The 26,013-nt window shown below is 38.2% G+C and overlaps 3 protein-coding genes across 8 annotated transcripts; all 3 read right to left on the bottom strand.

The window, feature by feature from the left end:
- Positions 1–3,217: 3,217 nt before the first annotated feature.
- On the bottom strand, positions 3,218–8,228 carry casp3a (caspase 3, apoptosis-related cysteine peptidase a). The gene is made up of 6 exons (XM_053330872.1): positions 8,097–8,228; positions 7,581–7,726; positions 4,150–4,278; positions 3,809–3,984; positions 3,599–3,707; positions 3,218–3,502 (listed from the first exon to the last, which is right to left on the bottom strand). Exons 1-6 carry the CDS (start codon positions 8,141–8,143, stop codon positions 3,273–3,275), a joined length of 837 nt encoding a protein of 278 aa, XP_053186847.1. The 5' UTR covers positions 8,144–8,228; the 3' UTR covers positions 3,218–3,272.
- Positions 8,229–10,640: 2,412 nt separating this feature from the next.
- On the bottom strand, positions 10,641–21,836 carry LOC128380721 (oxysterol-binding protein 1-like). 6 transcript variants are annotated; one of them, XM_053340635.1, is made up of 17 exons: positions 21,476–21,570; positions 20,247–20,417; positions 19,340–19,548; positions 19,047–19,206; positions 18,821–18,932; positions 18,527–18,725; positions 18,258–18,372; positions 18,052–18,115; positions 17,776–17,943; positions 17,447–17,692; positions 17,114–17,234; positions 16,609–16,712; positions 16,259–16,354; positions 15,723–15,907; positions 15,365–15,594; positions 14,968–15,015; positions 13,436–14,349 (listed from the first exon to the last, which is right to left on the bottom strand). In XM_053340635.1, exons 2-17 carry the CDS (start codon positions 20,378–20,380, stop codon positions 14,303–14,305), a joined length of 2,238 nt encoding a protein of 745 aa, XP_053196610.1. In that variant the 5' UTR covers positions 20,381–20,417; positions 21,476–21,570; the 3' UTR covers positions 13,436–14,302. The 6 variants fall into 6 exon arrangements, with proteins under 6 accessions (XP_053196592.1, XP_053196618.1, XP_053196610.1 ...); XM_053340617.1 differs by lacking the exon at positions 14,968–15,015 and having other exon boundaries at positions 10,641–13,561; XM_053340643.1 differs by lacking the exon at positions 14,968–15,015 and having other exon boundaries at positions 10,641–13,561; positions 18,536–18,725.
- A 921-nt stretch (positions 21,837–22,757) lies between these two features.
- On the bottom strand, positions 22,758–25,604 carry sart1 (spliceosome associated factor 1, recruiter of U4/U6.U5 tri-snRNP). Its single transcript, XM_053340587.1, has one exon. It carries the CDS (start codon positions 25,273–25,275, stop codon positions 22,945–22,947), a length of 2,331 nt encoding a protein of 776 aa, XP_053196562.1. The 5' UTR covers positions 25,276–25,604; the 3' UTR covers positions 22,758–22,944.
- Positions 25,605–26,013: the final 409 nt, after the last annotated feature.

The raw sequence follows: 26,013 nt of genomic DNA, 5'->3' as shown, positions 1-26,013 counted from the left end.
CTATTTTCTTCTTTGGAGGTGCGCTCAAATCCTTTCTGCTGTTGTTTACCAATCTAATCTGATCTAAACATATAGAATTCGGAACACTAAAATCAGTTTAGCAAAGTTGACAGAAATATAGAGACGTGTAATATGCAATGCAATAGGCTATCAACATCAAGTTTTTTTTCTTTTTTGTTGCCTAACTTTGATGTTTGAGCTTCACTGTGCAGAATGACTCATGTGCAGAGTTTGACACCATAGGAGGCTGTTTTCACATTCATCCGCTGAAGTGGGAAAGTTTCTCTGTGCTTCCTGAAAACCAGATTTTAAACATCCCCTCCAGACAGAGGAAAATGTGACACTTGGATGAACAAGTGTTTTCTAAAAAAAAACATTATTGCAGGGGGAAAAAAGTTCAGTTGCCTTGTTGCACATCCTTAAAATAACATCTGCTCCTTCTTCCTGATTGAAAAATCCAGAAGCAATGAAGATGCCTATTTTGTTCGTTTCAAGGATTAACAGCTGGATATCAGATATCTCCTGATGTCCATTTTCAGTATGTGCCCTGGAGGCTTCAAGTGTCCACATAACACTTGTTGTGATGTATACTGGCTCCACATCAGTTCAGATGTCACAAATAATGCTTGTACACACTCTACATTAACTCAGATTTAAGGTGAACACAGAGAAACTTCTTCAGCAGATGAATGTAAAAACAGACTCCAAACTCTCTACATACATCACCCTGCATGTTGAAGCTGAAACATCCAACTGAAAAACAAAGAAAAACACATTAAACTGACTTTAAACTTTTTTGAATTTTAAAGATGTTAGAGTTGTTTTTGGGGGGCTACAACAAACAGAATATCCGTATATGTCTTGAATATATATTTTACTTTATTGTCCCTGAGGGGAAGTTTGTCTTGCTACCACGCTACAAAGTACAGGGGCAGTTTTGATCAGAAAACATGATAAAATACATTGCACTATTAAACCAATTACTGGTTGTGTAGTTGTGTTGGACAACAGCTCTTTAAAGTATTTTGTCCACCTTATTCACATATATACAAGAGCAGACAGATTGGAAACCTCACACAAAATCATGCAATCAAATATAACAACACAGCAGCATATTGCCTCAAAAACTACCAGAGTTAACTTAAATAAATAAAATAACACAGAATAAATTCTACAAAGATATCATTATTACATGGTTGCTGTACTGGATTGTATTACACTGCACTGATTAAAGGTTTTCTCAAGTATTTACTCAGGATTTATTGGCAGGATTCAAAAGACATGCAGGTGTTTAAATAAAGGTATGTGCTCATTAGCACCTCCATGTGGCACAACTCACAATTAACACAGTTTTAGGTTTGCAAATCAACTTAATAAGAATATTAACTTTTGTAAATGTGTATATTAATTGTACAAATGCTGCCCTGTGCTAGATCATCAGTGTTGAGTTTGAAAGTGACATAAAACTTTAAAACTCATAATAGGAGTGAGAGTGAATATGTGATTCAAAGAGTGGTCATTTGGCATCATTTTGATTCTCTGCTATTAAGTAAGGAGCTGCTTACAGAAACAGCACCAGACAACCGGTCAGCTCCCAGCACATGTTAAGCAGCTTGTTGTGAAAGCGGTATAGGTAAAGTGCTTCTGTGCTGGCAGTGAAGGAATCTGAGGCCCAGTTTTATTTGGCCCAGGGCCTCAGGATCTGGTGGCCCAGTTCTTCACACCTACAGGCATGCCAAACCTGGAGTAATCCTGCCTGTTTACATTCAAGACCGTGTACACAAGTAGACCCTGTGCAGTGTTTGTAAAGGTGAACTCCTCTACAGGATGAACAAAACTGTCAAAGTTTAACTTAACATTTGCAGATTTTTATCCATTTAATAATGTCGCAGCATATAAGCCAAAAACAAAAAGACTGTTTTATCACACAAAACAATGGGAAGTGTTTTTTATTCTTAGGAAAAAACATTTGCACAAACCTAACAGTGTAGCTGCTTACAAAATAGTGGCTTACAAAATCCAAGATGTGACAAAAGCAAAAGTGGAATATGTTTATCAGAGAAACTGATTTAATGTATTTTGCTGTAAATATTAAATGCAATCCGTTGTGCTTTGCTACAAATGAATCACACATCAGCGATTCTTACCAAAAGAAGTTTGACTTACATTTTCAAAGAAGTCAGTAACTACAAAAACAATCTTAAAATGAATAATTTTTGCTGTTAGTCTTTAAAAAAACACAATACAAAAATGACAGCTAAGTATGAAATATTAAGTTGTGTTCAAGTATGAGTACCGTAGCAAGATATACAGGAAATAACAGCATTGTGCATGTTGGCTGGCTTTACTCGTCCATGCTATGACAACTGAGCTCATGTTAAGATATTCACATGCAACAGCTCATACAAAGAAATCCATGTTTAGAAAATAACAAAAATATGAAAAATATTAAAAAATGAATTCTGAGCTTCATCGTTAACGATACACACGGCAGCTTATGGGATGTACCTGAATTTGCAATACAACATTATTCTTTAATTTACCTATTGATTACAGGTGTTGTTTCTTTATGGTTTCAAACAAATTCACAACATGATTGGTTATTTTTGGTTGTGTAAACTGTGCAAATGGTAGAAAGATGCACTCACTCAATTGTTTAAACCAAAGAACAATAATGTATACAAAATAAAAGAAAAAACAGGCACAGAAATAACACACATGATCCCCTTACCAGACTGTTGTCTTGCATACAGAGTAAAGATAAAATAAACTGCTTAGTCATAAAAAAATGTTCCATGTTTCATGATTAAACAAATACCGAAGGTTAAACTTCCTATCAAACTGGCTCCAGATACAGTTCCCTGAAATGTGGATATTGTAAACAGCAAAGAGGCCTCTACTGGTATCAAACTGTGAGTTTAGAATAACAGGAACGATTTTATCTGAAGATTCATGATTTTTATGCTGATGAATGAATTTTTAAAAAAAAAAGTTAAAAAGTTTAAAAAGAGAATACAAAATAATTTTCCAGCTGGGATACAAAAAACAATAATAACACATATCTCCCAACTGTAACCCACACAGAAAGAAACCTTATAATGCCAAGCTTGTGAAATGTGAAAGCATATTTGCATCACGTCTACTTGCCCAGATATAGATAAGCTGAGGTTTAATGAGACACTCATAAAGTGTAAACTAAAATAATTCACAAACATCCCTCAAGCCTTTCCTCTGCACGGCCTGTCAGGCTGAATTCTTCTGATGCAGTGACATTAACGAGAAAAATACATCTCTTTTGTCAGCATTGACATAATGCATGGGATTTGTTTCTTTGCATCAAAGCCAGGTGAATTGGAGACAGAGACAAACTCTAGTGCCACCTTGTGGTTTACCCTTGTCAGGATGTGCTGGAGCTCCAATTCTTTTCCATATTGGCTCATCATTTCACACAGTGACTGGATGAACCAGGATCCGGTCATAGTATTCCTCCAGGAGTAGTAGCCTGTAGACATGTGAGTGGAAAAATGATGAATGTGTCAACGTGATTAATGAAAAGGAAAAAAAGAGTTTACAAAAAGGCCTGTGTATGACTATTAACCTGGGGCTGTGGAGAAGGCATAGAGGAAGTCTGCTTCCACTGGGATCTTGGTGGAGCCCTCTGGGCTGTCTGTTTCAATGCCTGGATCCAGTTCAGTACCTCTGCAAGCCTGCACCATGAGCACAGAAAAAAACAGATCTGGTTACCAAAACCTGAGGTTAATGAGTGCAAGAGGGTTAGGAAAAAAAACAAACAAAACTCTTACAGTACCTGGATGAAAAAAAGTTTGGGCTTTCCCACCAGGGATTTGCAGCGATCTCCCCGAAAAAGTGATGTCAGGGACTTGAGGTCTATTGAGCCATCCGTACCAAAAAACACACCTTCATCTCCATGACTCAGCAGAACACAGACAAAAGACGCTGAGCTGCTGTGATCTTGCTTTGATGCTAAAAAACAAATAAACATAATCTTCATTACATTTTAGACAAGCTAATGTGTAAGAGAGTGTGTGGAAGGAATAAATCATACTGACCCAGAGTATCCATTAGTGTGTGTGTGTGTGTGTGTGTCATGGTTTTAGGTGATTTCCATGAATTCTGAATCATACTTACCTTCAGTTAAAATCTGTACCATCTGCCCGACTGTCTGGTCATTGAAAACCTTCGCTTTGTAGCCCAACTTGGAGAACACTTTCATCGCATTGGCTGCGTCTACATCTGTACCATTTCGCTGATTCATGCCTTTAAAAAACAAAAACAGAGAACATATTTCCCGTTATTTGAAGAATGAACAGAAGACAATTTGAAGGAACTTGTATGCCATTTTCCTTACAAGCGAATTTTGTATTTAGCGCATGTTAGAGGCAGTTTTATACACCAGCTATATAGACTTTTTCCCTTAAAATTTGAATTCTGACAAATGATTTCCAATAAAATGCTTTTATCTTGCCACTAAATGAACACTATACCTTGTTGAACTTTTTTAACTCATAGCTACTCCACCCAGACGTGCTCAGTGAATGACATTTATTTACGGCTGAACGATGCTACATTTTGAACATTTTGAGGAGGCATAATCATGTGGTGTGCTGTCACACTATACCATCCCGATCACTGCCTGTCTGAAAGCTCTGGGTTTAAAAATATTAGCTCTCAACTATACTTTATTTGTGAGAGTGAGCCTGGTCTGGAATTTTACACAAAAATACTTCATGGACAAAATACTGCAGTGTTTCTGAAAACATATGTGGGGGATTACCAAGTTATGTCTAACTGTGCATCAGTGCACGGTAACAGGAACAGCTGGAACTATTCACAGTATTTAGCAATACAGGCTTAACTACTGTTGATATTTGCTCTCGAGGTATTGGGCCGCGTTGATTAAGCAGTCATGTGAATTCAGTAAGTCCTGCTAGACAGGTTTCTCGGATCCAAGTCTGATAATAAAACAAGACCAAAGTACTGCAGCTCTGACGCTCTGTGAGAGACTGAGGCTGTATCCACTTACATAGATATCCAAGGTCTTCACAGCCCTTACATCACACAATGTCCTATTTCTCTCAAAGGCAGACAAGGACTAAGGTCAATGCAAAGTTTCATACAGTGTCTCCACTTATTGTAAGCCTCAGGTCTTTATATCCTCAGTGAAGGAAGCGCTGAACAAACATCCCTCCTACAGATCCTGAACACATGAGGGACGCACATTGTGTGGAAACAGCTGCAGTTCGTCTTTCTTATAAGACTATTACAATATCTGTGTTTTACCAACAGAAATAAATGTACAGAACTGGCATTACTATTTCCATAATTGGTAGCTGACATAAAACTTGAAAGTAGAAGTTAATAAACCGTAGTTACCCATGTGATAATGTCATGCACATCAAATCACACTGCATGTCATGCAGGGCAATGAACTTCCTGATGTGGCAATGACAGTACGCTTCACACGGATCTAATGAGTTGTTATCAAATGCAAGGTGACATACACAAGGCTTACTGCAGCTACCTGCACGTTCTCTCTCTCTGCAGCCAACATTAAAAACACCCACAGAGTGGTTTACCTTTAAATGGTATCCACAGCAACAAGTGTAATTGGGTCCCCTAGCTCATATATCATCTCATGTGGGTGAGGATGGAGTTGTGTGATCGGCCATGTTGTACAATGAGATGGTGATAGCTTGCCTATTGTTATCTGCACAAACAATCAGCCTTTCAGTAAACACAAGCAAGGGGTATTCCAACTGAGAACTGGAAACACTATGAAGGGGATGTCACAGGCACGTCATGCTAGCTAAACTTGCAACTACTAATGAAAGTTTTAATAGTGTACATTTGAGCCAACTCATCCATTAACTGTGGGCTAACTTGTTGCTGGCCCAAGATAGGATTACTGGAAAATAACCATGACCCTAAAACACACCTGTCAACACTGGGTTTTGAAAATAAGGGGCTTTTTCCACAACCCCACCTAACCATGTTTTTTACATTATGAAAAAGGGTTTCCTCTCTTGGCTCCGGATAACTTATCACCAGGTGCGTTTACTGCCTGCTCTGCTCTAAACAAACAGATGGTTGATGTTTTTTTCTTCGTGGCTTTTTTGAGCATGCTTGTGTTTATGTTAGATAACATAATTTTTCTCCACCATGACCAACACTGAATTCCACCCTGAACACCTTGCTAAATGCATGGTTGTTCCCTAATGTGACTATGGTCAGGAATGGGAAAGTAATCTCGCAAGTATTCAAATATTTACAGAGATTTTGTTTCTACTTTTGCTGCCGCCTCACTTACTTCGTTAAGGTATAGTTACTGAGGTCAACAAACTTTTACCAGCTTAAGAAAACATCTTATTAATCGAGTCGTTGCGTAGCGGTCATACTAAAATATCTATACTACAACAGAAACTGTGACAATAAGCCAATCTGGGCCACTAACAGCTGTCAAGTGATAAAAATATGAGGCGGGTAAGATATATAAAAAGAGCTTTTACGTGTGTTCAGTCTCCACTACAGCCCTGACATCAAGAGAGAATGAAGCAGTAAGGCCAGGATAATAAAATAGAGGATTAGTAAAGATTGTATTTTTGTTCCTTTAAATTTCAAAACAGGCAAAATGATAACCTCCTTGATGTAAGTAATGTCATTAAATGAATAAAAAGAAAGTAAAACTAGAATATTGTTGCTCAACAATCATCCTCAAACAGACTCACAGCTGCTGACTTATTTGTGGAAACAAAACAGGAAACTTGGTCCTGCCTGAGTTGACCACAAACACACTGCTGCAGGCTGTTTAACATGAACAAATGATAATGTTGTGTTATAAAGTTTAAACACTAATATGTTGTATCTGACAGAAAAATGTAAACTACAGCTTCACTTGGCTCTGGGTGAAATAAAATGAGTGTATTAAATTTACACACTGTATCAAATGCATTTCCTCTATGTGTAGTGATGCAATTTTCATTAGTGATTAGTGATTGATGGTTCGGAAAATGTCAGTCATTGTTGCTGTTTCCCACAGCCTAAGATCTTCAAATGTTTTGTCCACAACCAGAAGGCATTCAAGTTTACTGTCATATAAAACTAAAGAAACCAGAAAATATTCACATTTGAGAAGCTGGATTCAAAGAATTGGTTTATGTACAGCCAAGGTTCCCACACATATTTACCAATGAATTTTCAAAACTTTTCCATAACTATTCCTTAATATTTTACCCCATTTCCATGATTTAATTGAAGTAGTTTAACAAAAGGTAGGCAGGAGGATTTTGCAATTACATCCAGGGGAAGCGTGTGGCCCCAGATCAGAAGATATTAAAAAGCTAAATATAGAAATGGATAATTTGCATATCCATATTAAATGAATGAAAAGTGTGAGGTCCTTATATCTGTTATCTTTGATATCAGAGTAGGTCATCAAAACTTTTCCAAAACATTCACCTAATTCCATTTCCAGTCCAAGTTTTTCTAATTTCATAACTTTCATAACCGTGGGAACCCTGTACAGCTGTTTTCAGATTGAATATGCTTAAAAAGACACATACCTGTCCTCCTGTCAAAGTTCTTGTTGTTTATGATTATACACTGGCCCATGCTGGGGTAATCCAGGCGGTATCTGTAGCTGTGTGATTGGGGCTTGGCATCCACCTGCATGGCCTGAGGAGCAGGGGGTGAAGAAGCCCCCTCCGGCCTGAAAGACAAAAAACCATGAACAAGATTTAACCCTATAATGTGACAAAAGAGCAACCAGCGAATAACACACGACACAGAGAGAGCATAACATAAACACGAGAAGCATTGAAAAGGTCGAGTTAGCTTACAGGCTAGCATCAGATCAATGCATTAGTTCCTCATGAAATTAAATCCAGTTTACATACATACAAATTAGCTCGTATGTAGCTAACAGAGAGTGAATGAATGTATCACTTATCGTGTCTAGGTCACCAGCAGTCTTTTTGGAAACGGAGGTCACCAGTTTCCGCAAATGCAAACAATAAGCAGCTGTGGATAAAGATAGTTAACGATGAATAAGCTAAAAAAATATATGCATGATGACTTACTGTGTTCTTGCATCTATGGTGTGCTCTCCGGGTCCGTTAGCAGACATATTCACAGGTTCTGATTAACAATTTACCGCTAAGAAAACACGCCGTTAAGTTACACACCGCAACACTGAGTCACTCACAGGAAACTTAACAAACAACTGACGCTAGTTGCAGTCGGTTGCAATAATGTCCAGACGTGTTGGGACAGACAGAGCTAGCTACGCCCCGCTAGTAAACAAAGGTGATGACGTCATGCGCAGGGGGCGCTCGGTTTACTTCCCCACGTCAGCCGGGTGGGAGAAGAAGTAAATCAGTTTAATAAGAAAGAACCTTGTTTTGTTGTTTTTCAGAAAGAAATTGAGCATTATTTTAAGTTACTTGATAATTTGACTAATCAAAAGGCTATTAAAACGCTAAATATCTGTACCTATTACAACATTTTTATTTAATGTAACTACCCCTGGCTCATCTGTTATCTTATGTCTTTCTTGTATACTGTTCATTGTATACTGTATGTATGCTTTTTTTTACAATAAAAAATAAAAAATAAAAATAATAATAATAATAATAAAAATTAAAAATTTAAAAATTTAAAAAAAAGAAGTAAATCAGGAAGTGGGGTTACTAAAATAACAGAGGTCATGATTTCATTTGAGGAATAGCCTCCTGGGAAGGGAATCAAGGAAAAAAAAGTCCTCCAATTTCTGTTTTTTTGTGTGATTTCCTAACTATTTAGACTTTATCTTACAATTTAGACTTTTAAAAATGTAGTTTAATTTTTTAATTTTACAGGACTATTTTAGAAGACAAAAAATGAATCAGGTTTTGGTTTTGTAGTGTTATTAATCCAAGAATACATTTAATATGATTAAGAAACATGCTTATTTATAATTCTGGATTGTTTCACTTGCTTTTTTGTTGCAAGGAATAAAGTATATTTTCTACTGAAACTGAATCAATTGCCAAAAACCAGAAAACGTTGTTGTCAATTTGTAGAGAAAAGAAATGAATTGGGCTCCAGTTTATAGGGTCATTTGGACACCCAGGAAGCCCAGGTAGTATAGTTGTGAATCTAATGTCATTGAAAAAACACCAATAAATGAAAGCAGTAAAAGGAGACGCATGTAAACAAAATGTCCACACAAGTCAATGGGCTGGGTCTCAGGAAGATAGTACAGCACCTATGGAAGAAGTAGCCTATTCGGATTCCTTATCTAAGTAGATGTACTAATACAGCAATTTAAAAATTCTCATCCAAGTAATTGGTTAATCCTCTCTATATGCCATTTTGAATTTATGATGCAATATTTCAAAATGACAGTGAGAGCCAAAAATGATTTAGATGGAATTTCAGATAACACTTTTGGTTTTACACCTGGGTGGTTGGGACATGGCACTACAAGTTAAATGGTTAAAAATGACTTCCAAATATCTGTCTACTGTAGTGCATGACATGCATGAAATTGTTGAAGTACTGCACTAAGAGTAGTGGTTTGGTTCCTCTGAATAATATATTATTTTATGGGTCAATTCAAAAATATCTTAAAAAATAGTTTTAAAAGCAGCATCAGGTTTGTTATTATTATGCACATTTTGTATTTATCCTGGTTTTATGTCATTTGAAACGACACTTGCGCCATTCTTGTTTTTACCAAAATTAAAACTGAATGCTCTGGAAAATGTCAAATGGTGTAACTACAAAAGAATAATATATATTAAATATTTCATCCACCTACAGTGTATTTAGTATATTCATTAAAATAATTGCTTCATTTTAAAACATCAAATGAGAAGAATTTTTAAAAATGCATTCACTATCATTTAATGCAGTCAGTATTGAGCAGGACATATCCTAAAAACAACCATTTTTTCTAAATAGGTTTTGGCTAATTATGTAAAATGTGTAAATAAACAGTGTTGCATTGCAAAAGTAGATTACATATATTCCACATTTTATTTCAAATTTATTTTCCTCTATATATATATATTCAGATTTTTATGAAAAAAATACTGGTTAGGGTTGTTGTCCGATATTCACTGATATTTTTCAAGTTATATAGGCAACATTTTATGTATATTTGATCTTTCGTTTTCTAGATTCAAGTTTAATACATGTATTTGGTGGTTGTTGGGTTTAGTTATTTATAGGAATTTAAAATGATTAATAACACAATAGGGAAATTAGGAGGTGTAAATAAATATAAATAAATAAAACAAATCATGTTGTCATGGCTTACTGGGACACTTGCAAATGTTTTTTCCCCCCTGTCTTACTCTGAGTCTTTCCTGGTCTATCTTTGGCACTAACTACAGGGTGTGGCAGCCTAAAAAATGATTATCATCTCATAACTACACAGATGGAGTCCTACATTTCCACGTAGACTCCAGTATGATACTTGAGAACAGTTAATATAACCTCAGTCAAACTAGATATTGTCTGCACTGCATGTAAAGCTCAATTCATGTATTTTTAAAATGTTCATTCCTTACTTATACCCACACATCTTAAATCATTTAACCAGTGAGGGCCACTTTGTGAAGCTATGCAGGAACCAATAATGACAGCAAAATATACACATTATCTCTATTCCAGACTTTAATATCATCACCTTCTAACACAATCCTGCTAAAAGAAACTGCAGTAAAGGACAGAAAAGGTGAAAAGTATACTCAGGACTGTAAGTCAATACATATGTATATATTTTTTACTTATGTACATGTTTGCAATTACTGAACACAGTTTAAGTTTCCAAAACAAACTCACAAAATGACACTCTCTTCAAACAGCAAAAGTCAAATCAAGTAGTGCGTGTTAAATTTTGGATGTACTGGTCTAAAGTGCAAAGGACACCTTCAGTCTCTTTTTAAGAATTATGATAAATTGTAGCATTGTGATTAGTGACAGGTCAAAAAAAAAAGAAAAAAAAACAGCTGGAGGAAATTAAAAGATAAAAAGGCAGAAACCAAAATTAAATAAAAAGGAAAAAAAAAACTGAAAAGCAAATAAAAACATAGATGCATGACGGACGGGGTTACACAGTGAGGCAAGTGGCTAAAAATCAAGATTAAATATATATGTGAAAAAAACATGTAAACTCCTTCTGAAGAACAAAGATGGACAATCTTCACACACATTTTCTTATATCAATATGAATGAAATATGAAGCGACAGTAGTAAGAAATGGTTTAGACCAAAACAAATTAGTACAAATCAAGATAAATCTATCCTAGCTGGTAGATGATATCTCATTATAACTCCCAAAAACACAAACAATACACTCAGCTTAGGGAAGTAAAATGCATCCAGTTCTGAGTGAACAACAATGAGAAAAAAAACAAAAAAACAACAAAAATTTTAAATAAAAAAAAGTGCATTGCTGCAATTAGATTCTCTCTATCAGCTTTACCAGTTAAAATCACAATTACTTCAACTATTTAATATATTTACACAGAAATATTTGCAATGTTGTGTTTTGTGATCTTAATTTCAGTGTTGTATTTTAAGTACACTTGAATATAACATGAAATTTAGATTTTCAGCCATACAGTCCTTCCATTCATATCACAGATAACAAAACACAAAGACAAAATAATTCAATTTTTTGCAGTTTTAGCGTTCTCACTTCACGCCGTCCTCATGTTTAATTTTGCGCCACGTCACAACAGGCACTCTTATTGCTGTCGGTTGAAAGTCTACACCTGCAGCACACAGACTAAAATAACCTACGTCAATAGATTAAAGCTAGAATCAGCAAGTTTGATGGAAGTCAGGAAGACAAAAAAAACCTTGCCTTACATTTCCGCTCACGTTGATTTCTCATTAAACCAGCAGAAATCAGCGCTGAGTAGGAGCACGACTCTGCAGCTATAGTAGATAAATCTCAAACTCAACATTTATTTTGAAAAGCAGAATTGATGGGTGTTGAAATAGGTGATCAAAGTTTTAATAAGAGCACAAACTTTGGGTAGAAGACAGGTGTGAAATTCAGGTACTTGGGTAGAGAAGCACAGTGGACTTTCTAACATGATTGATCGCAAACATGAGGATTAAAGTAAATCAAATACACTCTATCTATAACATAATTGAATTCAAATGTTTTTTCACCACATTGTTAGCAGTAGTGCCATTGGTATTTTTCATATTTTATTTATTTTATCGGTACTAATACAAGATTGTTTAGTACCACTAATACATTTCATACTGTATTCAATATTTTATCATATTAAATAAAGACCATATACAGTGTTGTGTGAGTGTGCTACATACAGGAATGTCATTAAAAAAGTAGAAAAAAGGAAATATCATTCTTCTATAGAGGAAAAGAAGGTCAAAAGACATATAAAGAACAATGTATGGAGCCATTTCAGATGCACAACTATGTATTCACAGAGGGGTGGCATAATCATCATGATCTAATTTGATGTCTCTTCAACACTTGCATGTATTTTCCTCAAATTTTTGAATTGGGTGAAAAAGAAAATCAAAAAGAAGAAATGTCCTAGTGGAGTGCAAAAATGAGAAAAAAAGGCTATTGTGTAGATATAATGTACCTCCAGAGGGAATAAAGTAGCACCACAAATCACGATTAACTGCAAGGCAAACTCTGTATTAAGTTTCAGTGTTTCTGACACTTCACATTTTGTACCGGTCTAAAATAATTGTTTAACTTGGCCATACTGTACTTTCTTAACCAAAAAACAAACAATGATCATCTCCTTTTTTTGTCAGAACCAGTGAAGCCTATGCAAGCTGTGCCTATCTGCATGATCTGAAACTGATATAGTGAATATTTACTGAATAGACTGAATAAACTTTGACTTGCAGTGAGTGGTGCTGGGCTGTGGACTTCTATGAAGTTTCATTAAATTCTTTGCAAAAAATCACGTCAGGGATGTACGCCATAAACAAGCGCAGAAATTACAGATCAGGTCTTTCTATTTAAACAAAACTTTGCTTATTGTCTCACAATAAGCAAATACTCTTCTTAATAGTGTTGCTAAAGAAAATGAATTACAAAATGCAAGGTAAAGGTGTACCAAAGACTGCAGCGGTGACAACACGTTAAAAATCAGCACTGGAGTGGCAGTGAGAGGGAATTCTGAGTGCTAACCAGCTACGATGGACACAGAGTTTATGTCGAAGGTGAAGAGAAGAAACAAGTCCAGACCTTGGTCCTGAGAAGGGGCTTGAGCAAATCTCTGCTGGGATAGGGAAAAGGTTGAGGCTGATGTCAAGCTTGTTTCCTGACTCTGGCTGATGTAAAGGAAAGGCTCCTCACTATCTTCTAATTTGTTAATGTTGTACACCTCTGATGGAACAGGCTAATTCGGGTGTGATCAGAAGATATCAGGACACATGTCCCAGCTGCCGCTGTCCTTTGTCTCCCAGTAGCCTCCCTTGTAGACATGCAGGGTCTCTCCAGATACGGGATCGTCTAACTTCTCAAACCACAGTGCTTGATGATTGTCTTGATGGGCGCCTGAAGGAGAAGAAAATCTTTAAGCAAAGGAAATCTTTACAGGGACTGGAGATGAGGGTTAAGAAGCCACTGAGCCATGACAACACATCATGCTGAAGTTAAGCGGATATGCTCTCAGATGGTTGACTCAAAAAAGGTAGAAATAGATACATTCAGAGTTACCGATCACCTGGTCTTCAGAAACCAAACGCAGGAGGCAAATCATAGAGAAGTACTTAATGAAATCATTAATAACTTCCTATATGATGTACCATGTGACGAGAGTCGGGCTCACAACTGCCCAGGATCAAAGTAAGGAGATAAATACTACTCTAACTATTGTAGTGCTAGGTTTATTACGCCACTTCTACAGTCAGCTACAATCTTCTGTAAGATTCCCTAAAGACTACAAACACGCATCTAAATATCAAAAAACAAAACAGGGGGATACTAAGAGCAACACTGATGTTACTTGCTTTTCACTGGAGCTTCATGAGGACCTTCACTGCCTTCCACTAAGAAAGGATGTGAGGAGGAAATGATGGAAAATGAACAAGGGGGGGTTTGACTAAATAACATACATTTTAGAATACAGTGAGGTCGCTATACGTGGTATATCATGATTAGAATACTTGCTTAGATAAGGGAGGGGTGATGGTCCATAGGGGGCTGAAAAAAGAACGGAAAGTGACGGATGAATCTTTGAGACATAAAAGAACGAGTATGATACAAAGAACAAGAATGAGTGAAAGTGTTAAGGGGCTACTTGCATGCAACAGGCGTATGAGGGGGAGAGTCCTCTGTGTCAGCTGAACGTCAGCACACAAAAAAGATGTCAATCCATAACTCAGAAAATTCCACACCAATCTGTTGTTTATTTTCACTTTTTAACCGCTGTGTGTAGCATCTTAAGCAATACGCATTTGTCAAAATGACCATAATCAGGACAGCTGTTGACCTTCAGATGATCTTTGCTTACTCATTTTTTTACTGCTTCTTCTAATGGCTTATACTGCTATATATACTTCCTATTAATCAGAGTAGGAAAAATGCAATTTAGAGGCTGATATATGGTGGAAAAATTGATGGGTGCTGGTCTCATTGTGATGTTAAATGTGCATCATGTCATCTATGACCTCTGTCAACTCTTTCAGCTCTGTCCACCATGACCTAACAATTGAATATGCCTGAGAAAGACATGACAGTTCCTAAAACAGCTTGTGTTTTGAAAGTTTTGAAATCCTAACTTCCTCCAGCACATGTTTAAGCAATTGTTAAATCACTGAAGTTGAGAAAACAAGCCAATCAGTCTCCCATGGATATGTTAGGGTAATTGCTTTTGCTTGCTAAACCTCTACTGTTAAAATGCTACACAAAGCATCTCTTTAAAGTGCATATTTTATGTTAAGCTGTGAGATGATACTTGCTTTCATCAGAAACCTCACTTGCTTCTGTACCAGTCTCCCCTGCATCAGCTAAATGGAACAGAAGTGGGTAAAGGGATGGTAAGAAGGTAAATGGGTGTTTAAAAAGATGGATGCAGAAGACATTTAGCACCTTCCTATTACACACATGGACATATTGCACATGTATTTCTTGTGCAGATCTTGAGTGGGAAAGACTAAGAAGAGTACTTGCTTTTCAAGGATGAGTCATTGATTGAATCCTCAGTGACAGCTTAGTGTTGAGACAGAGACAAGCAGACAAAGTATACCAAGACAGACAAAGTGGACAAAAGATGAATGGACAGAGAAACATTGCAAGGCAGAAACACAAGAGACAAACAACACCTCTTCTTTCTTTCCCATCTCCTCTTTTTCTTACCTTCCTCGGGTGAGCTGGCTGCTTTAACTGCCTCCCTCTCCCGCTCCCGACGGTTCGTGCGCTGTTTCTCTTCAAGCCTCTGTTTCTCTGCGTTGGCCTCGTCCCAGCGGCCATCCTCCATTAACCGCTGGTCGGGGCGCCGTCGACTGTCTGTTGGCGCGACTCCGTCTTCAGGTTCATTGAGTGTCAAGGCCAGCGTGGAGAAGTAGTACATGTTCTCTGCTCCATCTCTGCAAAGTCATCATCAAAAATGATCAGGGGCACAAAGCTACAGCAACTACACAGCCCTACTTGTACATCTCCATTTATTTAAAAGCACTTCCAATGTTTTCAATGTTTTCATATGACATAAACTTACGGTAAAGGATTCTTTTTCCAGATTTCTTTGGCTTTGAGGGTCTGATATACGGTTCTCTGTTTGCCTTCAGTGCCGTTCTCGCCTTTGCTGCTCTGCATTATCCTGGAAAACTCCATCTTCTCATCCCAGGTCCCTGACAGCACGTAATGGGCTTTCCCATCCTTATCTGTTACAACTCCTGTAACCTTTAAGACAAACACAGGTTTAAGTTAAGAATGCAATCAAATAGCCTCGATGGGTAAGATTAGGTGAGACATTTTTAATTAAAATCATTTTAGAACCAAAAGCAGAGAGTCAAATCCACTTTACTACACTGAAAAAGAAACATTTTGCCTGTCAATTAAAATTCAAATGCAACTTCTTAAAAATGGATTATGCCAAAAATGGCTAATTAAACGTAATATTTAATAAGCCATTAGCTGATCTTTTTGAGATTGTATTATATGTTACTGTAAAGAGTCAGCTCTGGTTTTAAATACAGCAAGTGCCACAAAAATAAAAATGAATAACATTAGCAAAGAGAATTCAAAACTCACCTTTCTTGGTACATCCCTGGAGAAGTAACTGTAGGGAGCAAACTTGAGATGGCAGCGATCGCCTGTCTTGTGGTTCACCACATCTATCTCCCCTGACTGGAAAGGAACAAAAGGAAAGAGACTAAATGTTTTGCTGTTGAAGAGATAAAGACCTCACATTATAGAATGATCAGCAAAATATTCTGTGAAGACAACTTAGGAGTGTTGTTGTACACATAATGATAGAAACATTACTTTTTACCAATTATGTATCCGCATTAAAGTTTATTTTATTTTTGCACAAAAATGACACAAATAAAGACAGACAATGACAGATAATATATGTTAAAATTACACAATATTCAAGTTACCTGATCAATCCATAGTTTCCCCACAATAATGTTGTGTACTGTTGTAGTCACTTTCTTCCAAGAGTAGTGATTGTTACTCTTCTCAAATATGCACTGGATAGAACCTGGAGATAGAGACAAAATGTTTTAGAGCAGGCAGTCTTTCCCCTACTCAATCAAAATGGATTTACTTGGATCCCACATATCAGCAAAATATTCTGTGAAGACAACTTAGGAGAGTTGTTGTACACTTAATGATAGAAATATTGCTTTTTACCAATAATGTATCCGCATTAAAGTTTAGTTTAGTTTTAGTTTAGTTTAGTTTTGCACAAAAAAGACAGATAATGGCAATGAAATACTGCACAGGGATAAGGATTTTTTTTAAATGTACAAACCAACAAACATGTTAGTAACCATTGCACTGACTAACAAACTAATCATCAATCAACTACAGAAGTGTCAAGGACATTTTCTCGTGTTCTGATGCAAAACATCAACTATGCAAACACAAACACACACTCACCTAAGGGCATGATAGAAAGATATTTTCCTCTAAACTTGCTGGCCAGGGTAATTTCTTGTCTGAGGCTCCAGCCCTTTTCAGACATAGCGTGATGAGCTGCAGCAGGTGGGTGGTGACTAACCTGAGAACAGGTAGCAAAGTCAAGATGTGATCGTCTTGAGCATTCAAGCAAATGAGCATGACTGCATAACGATGCTTCCAGCATGTTTACTGTTTAAAACTGGTCAAACCTGAATGACACTGTGTCGTTGAAATGAATGAAAATCATTTGAACTGAAAAAAATGTAGTCTGAAAAAAAGTCACTTGCTAAACATGTAATATTTTGAACATACCTGCTCACAGAGGGAACGGTAGCCACAGTCTTTTAGCCGATCCAGCTCAAAAGTTTCTCCCAGCAAGGGATTGAAGGGTTTTCCTGTGCGGTGCACAGTGGTGGAGTAGGAAGAGACTGTGAAAGCAGCCACATAACACATCTGCTCTAGAGAGCTCTGACATTTAGCACCCTTATCCAGCAGCTCGTAGTACTCCAGGTCTTCAGACAGACGTTGCAGCATTGAAAGGGGCTCGTTGAAATTAACCTAGTAGGTAGAGAGAAGTGTTGTAGTTACTGCTAATGACTCAGTTTCTATATATTACCAGCAACAAATGAGCTGTCCCTTACAGGCATTGGTATCTTTGAGAGCTCCTTTCCAATACAATTCTTCATGATACTCCACAAATTGAGGTAATAGTTGGGCTTGTCAGGGATACGAGTCCGTCTTTGTCTAACTGGTTCTAGCTCAAGCGGCTGTGGAGACTCTGGATTGGATGCCAACGACAGTTCATCAAACTGCAGGAAGAAAAGGAAAAGGGTGTTAATGGTTAAATTAGTGCAGAGGAAAAGAAAGTGTAGTGTAAAAAACATCAGTATTTGCTTTAAAACACAAACTTGACATACATTCACAGACTGATCATCCATTCCAGTCTCATTGCTGAGCCCACTAACGTTGCTGCCAGACCTCCTGGAGGACAGACAAACAAGATAGTGAAGATTTAATATATATAAAAAAAACAGAATACAGAGAGAGACAATAACAAAAAAAAACAAGATTGAGAATAACAAATAAAATCACTGTCATTTAAAAAGGGGAGACAATCATCAACCTGTGATATTTGGGATCAGCGGGGACAGTAATAAACTCTGCTGGGTCTTCCATAGCATCAAAGAACTCATTTTCATCATCCTCGTCACTGGCATCTCCTTTTCCTGAAGCACCACCTAAAGTGAAGAGAGACAGTAGAAGAATACATGAGAAATTTGAGCAGGATACTGCTTGACAAGGCCTCAGTTGACTGTATGCAGCATGGTGAGCATGCTTTGAGTCAAGTCAAGACTTGAAAGACAAAAACTAATTTGGGGACAAGAGCTGTACCTTTGTTACCTAAGGAGGGATTGCTGAATGAAGGAGGGAGAACTGTTGCTCCCCTGAAAGCTCTTTCCAAATGGTTGTGCTGTTTGGCCAGCTGCTCCAGAGTCTCCTCCAACCTTATCCTCTGGTCCCGTTCAACCTGCAAGGCCTTCTGCCAGCGCTTACTGTGGCTCTGAGCCAGGGAGAGGAAGTCTCTACAAGCCTTGGAGCACATACAAACAACAAGTCAACAAATCAGTGATTAACCCTTTAATTAATATAATGTGTTTCTCAGTGATAGACATGTGGCTTACTTACATTGATCATAGCATTAGAGGTGATTCGAAATAGTGTCGCCCTCTCTGTAACTTGTCTGATCTTTTCCCCCATGTCCCCTCCAGCACGAATCCCCTCCAGTTCTGACAAAGACCTGTGTAGAGTAAAAGACACAATGAATAAGGGAACAACTAAATAAATAAATAAATTAAATGAATTATCATCAGCCTTCTTTTTCTTGGAGGATACTGTTTTTTTCTAAAGATACCTTTGGAGGGCAGACCCATGCTTGACAATGAGATCATTGCAGGTGTTGAGGTCCTCCACCTTGCTGTTTAGTGTGCGTAGCGTAGATTGGACTTCTGAGTTACGGCCTCCACCCTGTCCTGGGGTTGGGGGCACCGCAGGGCATTCATCACCTGAGTCATCTGAGGTAGAGGAAAAGGAAGATAACATGACCAAAAAGCAAAGAAATGTCACAGGGACAGAGAAACCACATATTTGTTCCTGGCATAGCAGCTGCAGGTATCTAGCCTCCTCTCAACATTCCCACCCTCTCACCTGACTCTGCCTGCATGTGGACGGCCTTTGCCTTGGCGAGCTCCAGAGCAGTGATCCAGCGCTGGCGCTCCACTTCTGAGTTGGCCTTCAGGTGGTAGGTCTGTGCTCCTCCGTTGGAAATGACAAAATTGCACGAGTCCTCCACAGCAATGTTGGCTGTGGCCAAGTTGATGGTGCCTCGGCATGTGTGACCCATCTCTGCCTGGGTCCTGGAAACAGACAGACAGTATGAAGGATGGTCACATGTTGAGTTTCTAAATCACTGTTTTGTGAAGTAATGAGTCAATTAGTTGATCAACAGAAACATTAATTGCCAACTATAATTGTATTACTGATTAATGATGTTTAAAGAAAAAATAATAAAATGCTCAAGTTCCAGCTTCTTAAATGTGACTATTTTCTGGTTTCTTTAACCCTTCATGATAATAAACTGATTATCTTTGGTTGGTTTGAGTTTGCATCTTGGGCTTTGGGGAACAATGATCTACATTTTTCACCATTTTCTAACATTTTACAGACCAAATGACTCATTGAGAAAATATAATTTAATCATATGTTAAGAAGAATCAATTAAATTAAATATTATCTAATCATTCCACATGTTTCTTGTAAAGCTACTGTTTATTTCTTTATAATAATGCAATTAGAGTGTTATTTGATTAAAAATGAATAAGTGTGCCATAAAATGGCCTGAAAAAACCTAGAGCTCTACATAAGACATGGTCAGACAAAACATGACATCTGACAATATCACCTCACGTTCTGGGTTATTGTAATATCCATTTTCACTATTTCCATACATTTTAAAGACTAGGCAATTGATCAATTACTTATAAAAAATAACAGACAGACTAAGCTACAATAAAAATAATCATTACTTGCAGCTCTAATATGTAACATGACTTACCTGTAATAAGACAGCAGTCCATTGCTTAGAACAAACCAGCGTCTCTGGTAGCCTTTTATGTAGTTGGTCCATTTGAAGAGCCAACCTTTGTATGTGTCTCCACCGGTGGGAGTAGGGGGCTTAGGCTCTGACATCACAACAACCTGCGGTTTCACTGGGTGAAGTTAGAGCCTGTGGAAATAACAAATCTCATTATGATCAGCACAGACACTTCATTCCCGGGCATACTAATATTCAGCCCGCTTTATGTACATGTGACACATGATGTGTGCGTATAAATTGGTCTTATGACTACAGACACTTCCATAGCAGAGTACATTGGTGTGTCAATGTCAACGCCTTATTAACAGTTACTTCAGTCTAACTTCTTCCAACCCAGAACCATCTCCAAAATCAGGCATTTCCTCTTACCCTCTGACCTAGAAAGAGTAATTCATGCATTAATATCATTCAGTTAGGACTACTGAAATTCACTCTACCATGGCATTTCTCAATCTACCACTTCCTGCCTACAACTGATCCATAACGCTGCTGCCCGAGAAACCACATCACACCCATCATTGTGTCCTTACACCGGCTCCCTGTTCATTACAGGATAACATTCAAAATTCTCCTAATTGTCTGTAAATCCCTCCTTGGTCTCGCCCTCACATATATTTTGTAACTTACCCCTTACAACACCAAAAGACTACTCAGATCTTCCCACCTCAGCATGTTGGCAATCTGTGCTTAAATAATGTGTTTTATTTTAATAATGATCTTTTTTATGCTTGTATGTGCACACATATGTCTGCCTTTGTGAAGCACTTTAAAAAGCAAACACACTTTGCTATATAAATAAATAAAAACAAAGACCAATCTTTGGCTGTATCGGGTATAATAAAATATTGCATCATTACACACATATGAACACCCACATAATTGTGTATGAAATTGGTCTAATGTAACGATAGCGTGATATGAATGAATGCTGGGAAAAAACACATGACAACGTTTAATATTACAACAGCTACGCAAAAAACCGAAGATAAACACTTTGTTTCTATCATATACCTCTTTGCAAGCTTTCAGCCTGAGATTAAATTAAACGTGAAATCCACAAGATAAAAACACACAGTACCAAACAGCTGACTCCTGATAATCTGTTTATCTTACGTTTAACGTGACTGCGTTATAACGGAGACGAGAAAACACAGCTCGGCTTATCGATAACAATCATCTTAACCCACCACGTCTGTGCCAGGATGACATACAGGTGCTAAGTGAAGTATCTGAGGATCTTCGATGAACACGACACCATTTACAAGCACCAAAGCTCGCTGTCCGTCACTAAGCTCGCTAGCTCACTTAAACAACAGGAAGCTGTCAAACGAGCTGACACGTCGTTAAGATGTTAACGATCATTTTAATTATTCATCTCTGTGCTCCTGTGTTTCTTTTACAGGTGACATTATAGCTTCTTATTTTTATGACACCTACCTTTACTGTGTGAGACTGAAGCCATCAATAGTGTTCATGTCGTATCGGAGAAGCTACGTTAGCTCACTGATGTTAGCAAAGCTACTTTACTACAGGTTGTGTAACCTCGAATAGTGTTCGAGTAGTTTCTTCACCGTCAACACAGTTCCGCTGTGGAGGCATACTGTTCACAGCTATGTAAATAAAAAAAGATATATAACTGGTAATGCCTCACTTATAATTTAAATTAATCCACATGTTATGAGTATTAATACTTATTTGGTTATCTGGACGGGTGTGAATTTATTTAAAGTTTTTTTTAAATTGTATACAGATGCATGCGAAATATTGTTTGAACTTATAATTTTAGTAATTTTCGACAAAAACGAGAGCTACAACCTAAAAGCAACCACCTACCTGTCATTTGTCATTTAACAAACCTTTACTAGGCTGCCAACTATTGGATAAAAATTCATCCTGTTGTTGGATAGTGTTGTAAACATTTGCCAAACGCGTACTAATCATAAAATGGTTAAAGCCTGTTAAATTTAGTCAGATAACCAAATTCAAAAGGCCAACAATGACTGTATTGAACTTGTGACACATGAATATTAGACCACTTTCTGTGAAAAATATCTTAAAGATTGTGTAAATATGATGCTCCACTCTTTTTTCATAAAAATAATTAATTTAAAACACTACAAAGCTTTTCAGTGTTTAACCTTTAACATATGCAGTTTGGTTTTGTTGGGAACCACATTTAACTAAAAAAAACATAACACTGAATTAATTTTGTCTGGTTTTGTAACTTCAAATCAGAACCCAAATGCATTTGAAAACTTTTTGATGAATACATTTTCCCCTTCACCGGACCTGTTTCTGACCTCATCCTGCAAATTGCTCGACAGCTCTCAAGAAACTAAACAAAGATTTAAAAATCTGACAATCACAATTTTAGATATATATCAAAACTATATTTTTAATCCTTAAGATATTTTTTTTCTGATTTAATCCACAAATTTTAAAACACAAAAAAAGCAAAATCACTTCTCTAATTTGAACTCAATTTATTGAACAGTTCTTTAATACAACAATGATACTTGTATGATTTATGCATTCAATTGTAGCAGGTACTTTTTACACTTAAAACAGCCTGTAAATGTGTGTGTGTGTGTGTCTCTCTCTGTGTATCTGTGCATGTATATTTTTGTGTTTAAGATAATTCTCTCTCCCCCAAAACTTATTTAGTAATGGTGTTGGCATTCATACTTTTCCCACTCCCACTAAGCACAATGTATGGTGTTTTCTGGGATTTCTGTTTCTCTTGAAGCAGAGCCACCGTCCCTAGAGGAGTATCGCTGCTGCTCATCTTCTTCAGCAGTGCCTCCTCCTCAAGCTTTTTCATCCTCCTCTCTGTTTTCATCTTTCCAGAGCCTTTTCCATGGAAGCGATGTGAAAGCTGCCTGAAAGCTTCTTTTGGGGTCAGTTTCCGCCCAGACTCATCCACATACTCAATTTTGACGTCAGGTTTATAGCTATCCTTCTCCTTGAAATCTTGGGTGAAGCCTCTGTATTCTTCTCTGCGACTGTACTTGTCATCAAAGCCCATCTTGTCCTCGATGCAGTAGTTGTCATTGGGCAGGGCACCCTTTGGTGCTCTGACACGGGCAACCTTTTGCATTTGAGTGTCCAAAAGACCTTTGTTTTTGCACAACAGCAAGGCAGCAGCAAGCCCAGAGTTGACAATGGGCTCTTCATCCAAAATGGTGGCAGAGGCTGTGGAGAAATCTGGTTGTTTCTGCTCTTCATCCAAGTTAACCATGCTCCATCCGACATTCTCATCCATATCCGAGTCTGAATTTCCAGCATCATCTTTCTCTTCCTCTTGTTCAAAATCCATAATGTCCTCTTGGTCCTCTCTGTTGCCTGACAGGCCGTATGTTGGAATGTCACCCAGAGTTCTGCAAAACTCAGAGGTGGCGTTGAAAACAATGTTGTTCTTCTTCTCAGGATCATTGTCTTGGTCCTCTTTACTAAGAACTTTAATCTGCTCTGCCACCTTCTCCCCAGAGTCTTTGAGAAGCTGCTTTTGCTTTAGCTTCCTCTGCTTCTCCAGTTGTTTCTGCAGCTCCTGCTCTGCCTCGTCCTCCTCAATCGCAGCAGACTCAGGAAGTGTGAAGTCTTCGTCATCACTTATGTCCATTTCAGCCATCCTGATGTCATCAGACATTTGGGGGACAACATTTGGCACTACGCTTTCCTCTTCCTTGACTTCCTCAATGTCGTCTTCCACCTGTTTGCGGCCTCTGCCACGTGACCTGGAGCCGAAATCAGTACACCGAGTGTCATCGAGGAGTTCATCAGCTGCATTTATCTGCTTCTCCTTCTTTCTTATCTTCTTCACACGGCGTTTTGTTTTTTTAAAGCCGACCATTTCCTGAGGTGTGTAGTACTCAGACGCGATCTGGAGAGAGGGCATTTCCAAGGACTGGGCCTGATTTCGTAGAGCTTCTTTTATGGCCTGGAGCTCCCGCTCTCGCTCTCCATCAGCAAAGCCCCCTGTATTCAGTCGGAAGCTCTTTTTCTTTTCGCCATCAATCTCCTCATCATACTTTGACAGCACAGAGTGGGACTTAAACGTAACCATGTCGTCCACACTCTCCTCTTCTTCATAGGGCTTGTACTCTGGCTTTTTCTTTTTTAACTCCACATTCTTTTCGGCCTTTTCCTTGTCAACCAGTCCCACATTTATGAGAACGTCTTCCTCCTCTGCGAGCACTCCTTTGTCTTCCAGTGTCAGGATGACAGTCTGGCCCTCATTAAAGGATTCCACCTTGTGCTGCACTTTGAGTCCTTTCAGATCTCCAGATGTATAGGCTTCCCTCTTGCTTTGTCCGAACTCCTCCTCGACCAGACTGCTGACACCGAACTCCTCATCCATCTCTTGCAGAAGTTTGGCTCTTTTCTCTGCCATTTCTTTTTCTTTGGCCAACTTCCGGCTTTTTTCCACCCAAGCGGCAGTGTCATCCAGCCAGTCGTCATCTGCTAGGGACTTGACTTTTCCCAATTTCTGGTTTTGGATGCGTTTCTCTTTCAAAGCTGCCAGCTTCTCCTTCATATCTTTCTGCTTCTTGATAAGAACTGGGTTGATAGTCTCAGCCACAACAGGGTCCTCTTTGGTGCCAAGCTCCTTTTTGGTCTGATTTAACTCCAGGGGTTTCAGACCCAGTTTGGCTCTGAGTTTGTTGGTCTCCTCAATGCTGAGCGACACATCTCCGCTTGCAGACTGAGGCTCCACTTCTGTAGTATTACTTTCCTCATATGCAAGATCAACTTTCTCCTTCTTCACCCGTGGCTCCCCGCTGCTCCTTTCGCCTTTGCTGCGGCTATCTCGCCCACTTCTTTCCCTGGACCCGGAGCGTTTTCGTTTCTCTTTACCCCGAGTCCCATCCCGGTCTGAAGCTTCTCTGTCTCTCTCTCGGTCCTTGTGGCGATGTTTCTTGTGTTCACGGCGGCGCTCCTCGGTGTCCTTGTCACGGCTCTTTTCCTTATGCTTCTTGGAGGAACCCATTGTGTCTCTCGGGCTAGTTGCAACTGTACTAGCTAAAAAAAAACACGCTCAAACGTACTCACACAGTCTCTTTTAGATAGGATTAAGTGAAATAAAAATAACTTAACGTGAGCTGGCCCACGTTAGCTTTCAGTGCTAAGTGGCTAGCGGACGGCTTAACTCACAGTGCAGACGCAAAAATAACTTCAAAAAAGACTTGACCCCGACAGTAAACGACGGTAAGCAATGAAAAAGCCAAGCTGTTGGTTTTCTTTTAGTCAGTAAATCCACAATTGCTCCAGGATTATGAACACGGCCTTCGCCTCAAACAAACAGCGAACGACAACATGATGTCGTCTTATTGTCAAAGCATTTCCGGTTCTTCTTCTACTAGTTTTTATTGGCTGTTGGCAACCAACTTTTAGGTGCGCTTACCGACGCCTACTGGACTGGAGTATGGTCAGAACTATACAAGATAACTAAATAAAAATAAATACATAAATAAAAACACAAAAAAATATACCCGCGTCCTTTAAATATTTCATTAAAACACCAAACCCTTTTTATGATGTACTCCTCAACAGATTCCCTAATGTCAATTCCAGCTTCCAGCATTTGGATCACCTCCCGTCGTTCCTCCCTGTACTTACTACACTCCAGTAAATACATGTTGAACTGTTTCTGGTTGTGTACACTGTGAACAAAAAAAAAACTGTCGAATGTTTGGAATGTTTTTCCATATTTAGTTAATGTTTGATT

This window comes from Scomber japonicus, chromosome 2 (genome assembly GCF_027409825.1).
Source record: "Scomber japonicus isolate fScoJap1 chromosome 2, fScoJap1.pri, whole genome shotgun sequence".
NCBI classification, from domain to species: domain Eukaryota; kingdom Metazoa; phylum Chordata; class Actinopteri; order Scombriformes; family Scombridae; genus Scomber; species Scomber japonicus.
The sequence above is the reverse complement of the archived record's forward strand: the minus strand, read 5'-3'. Positions and strand labels throughout refer to the sequence as shown.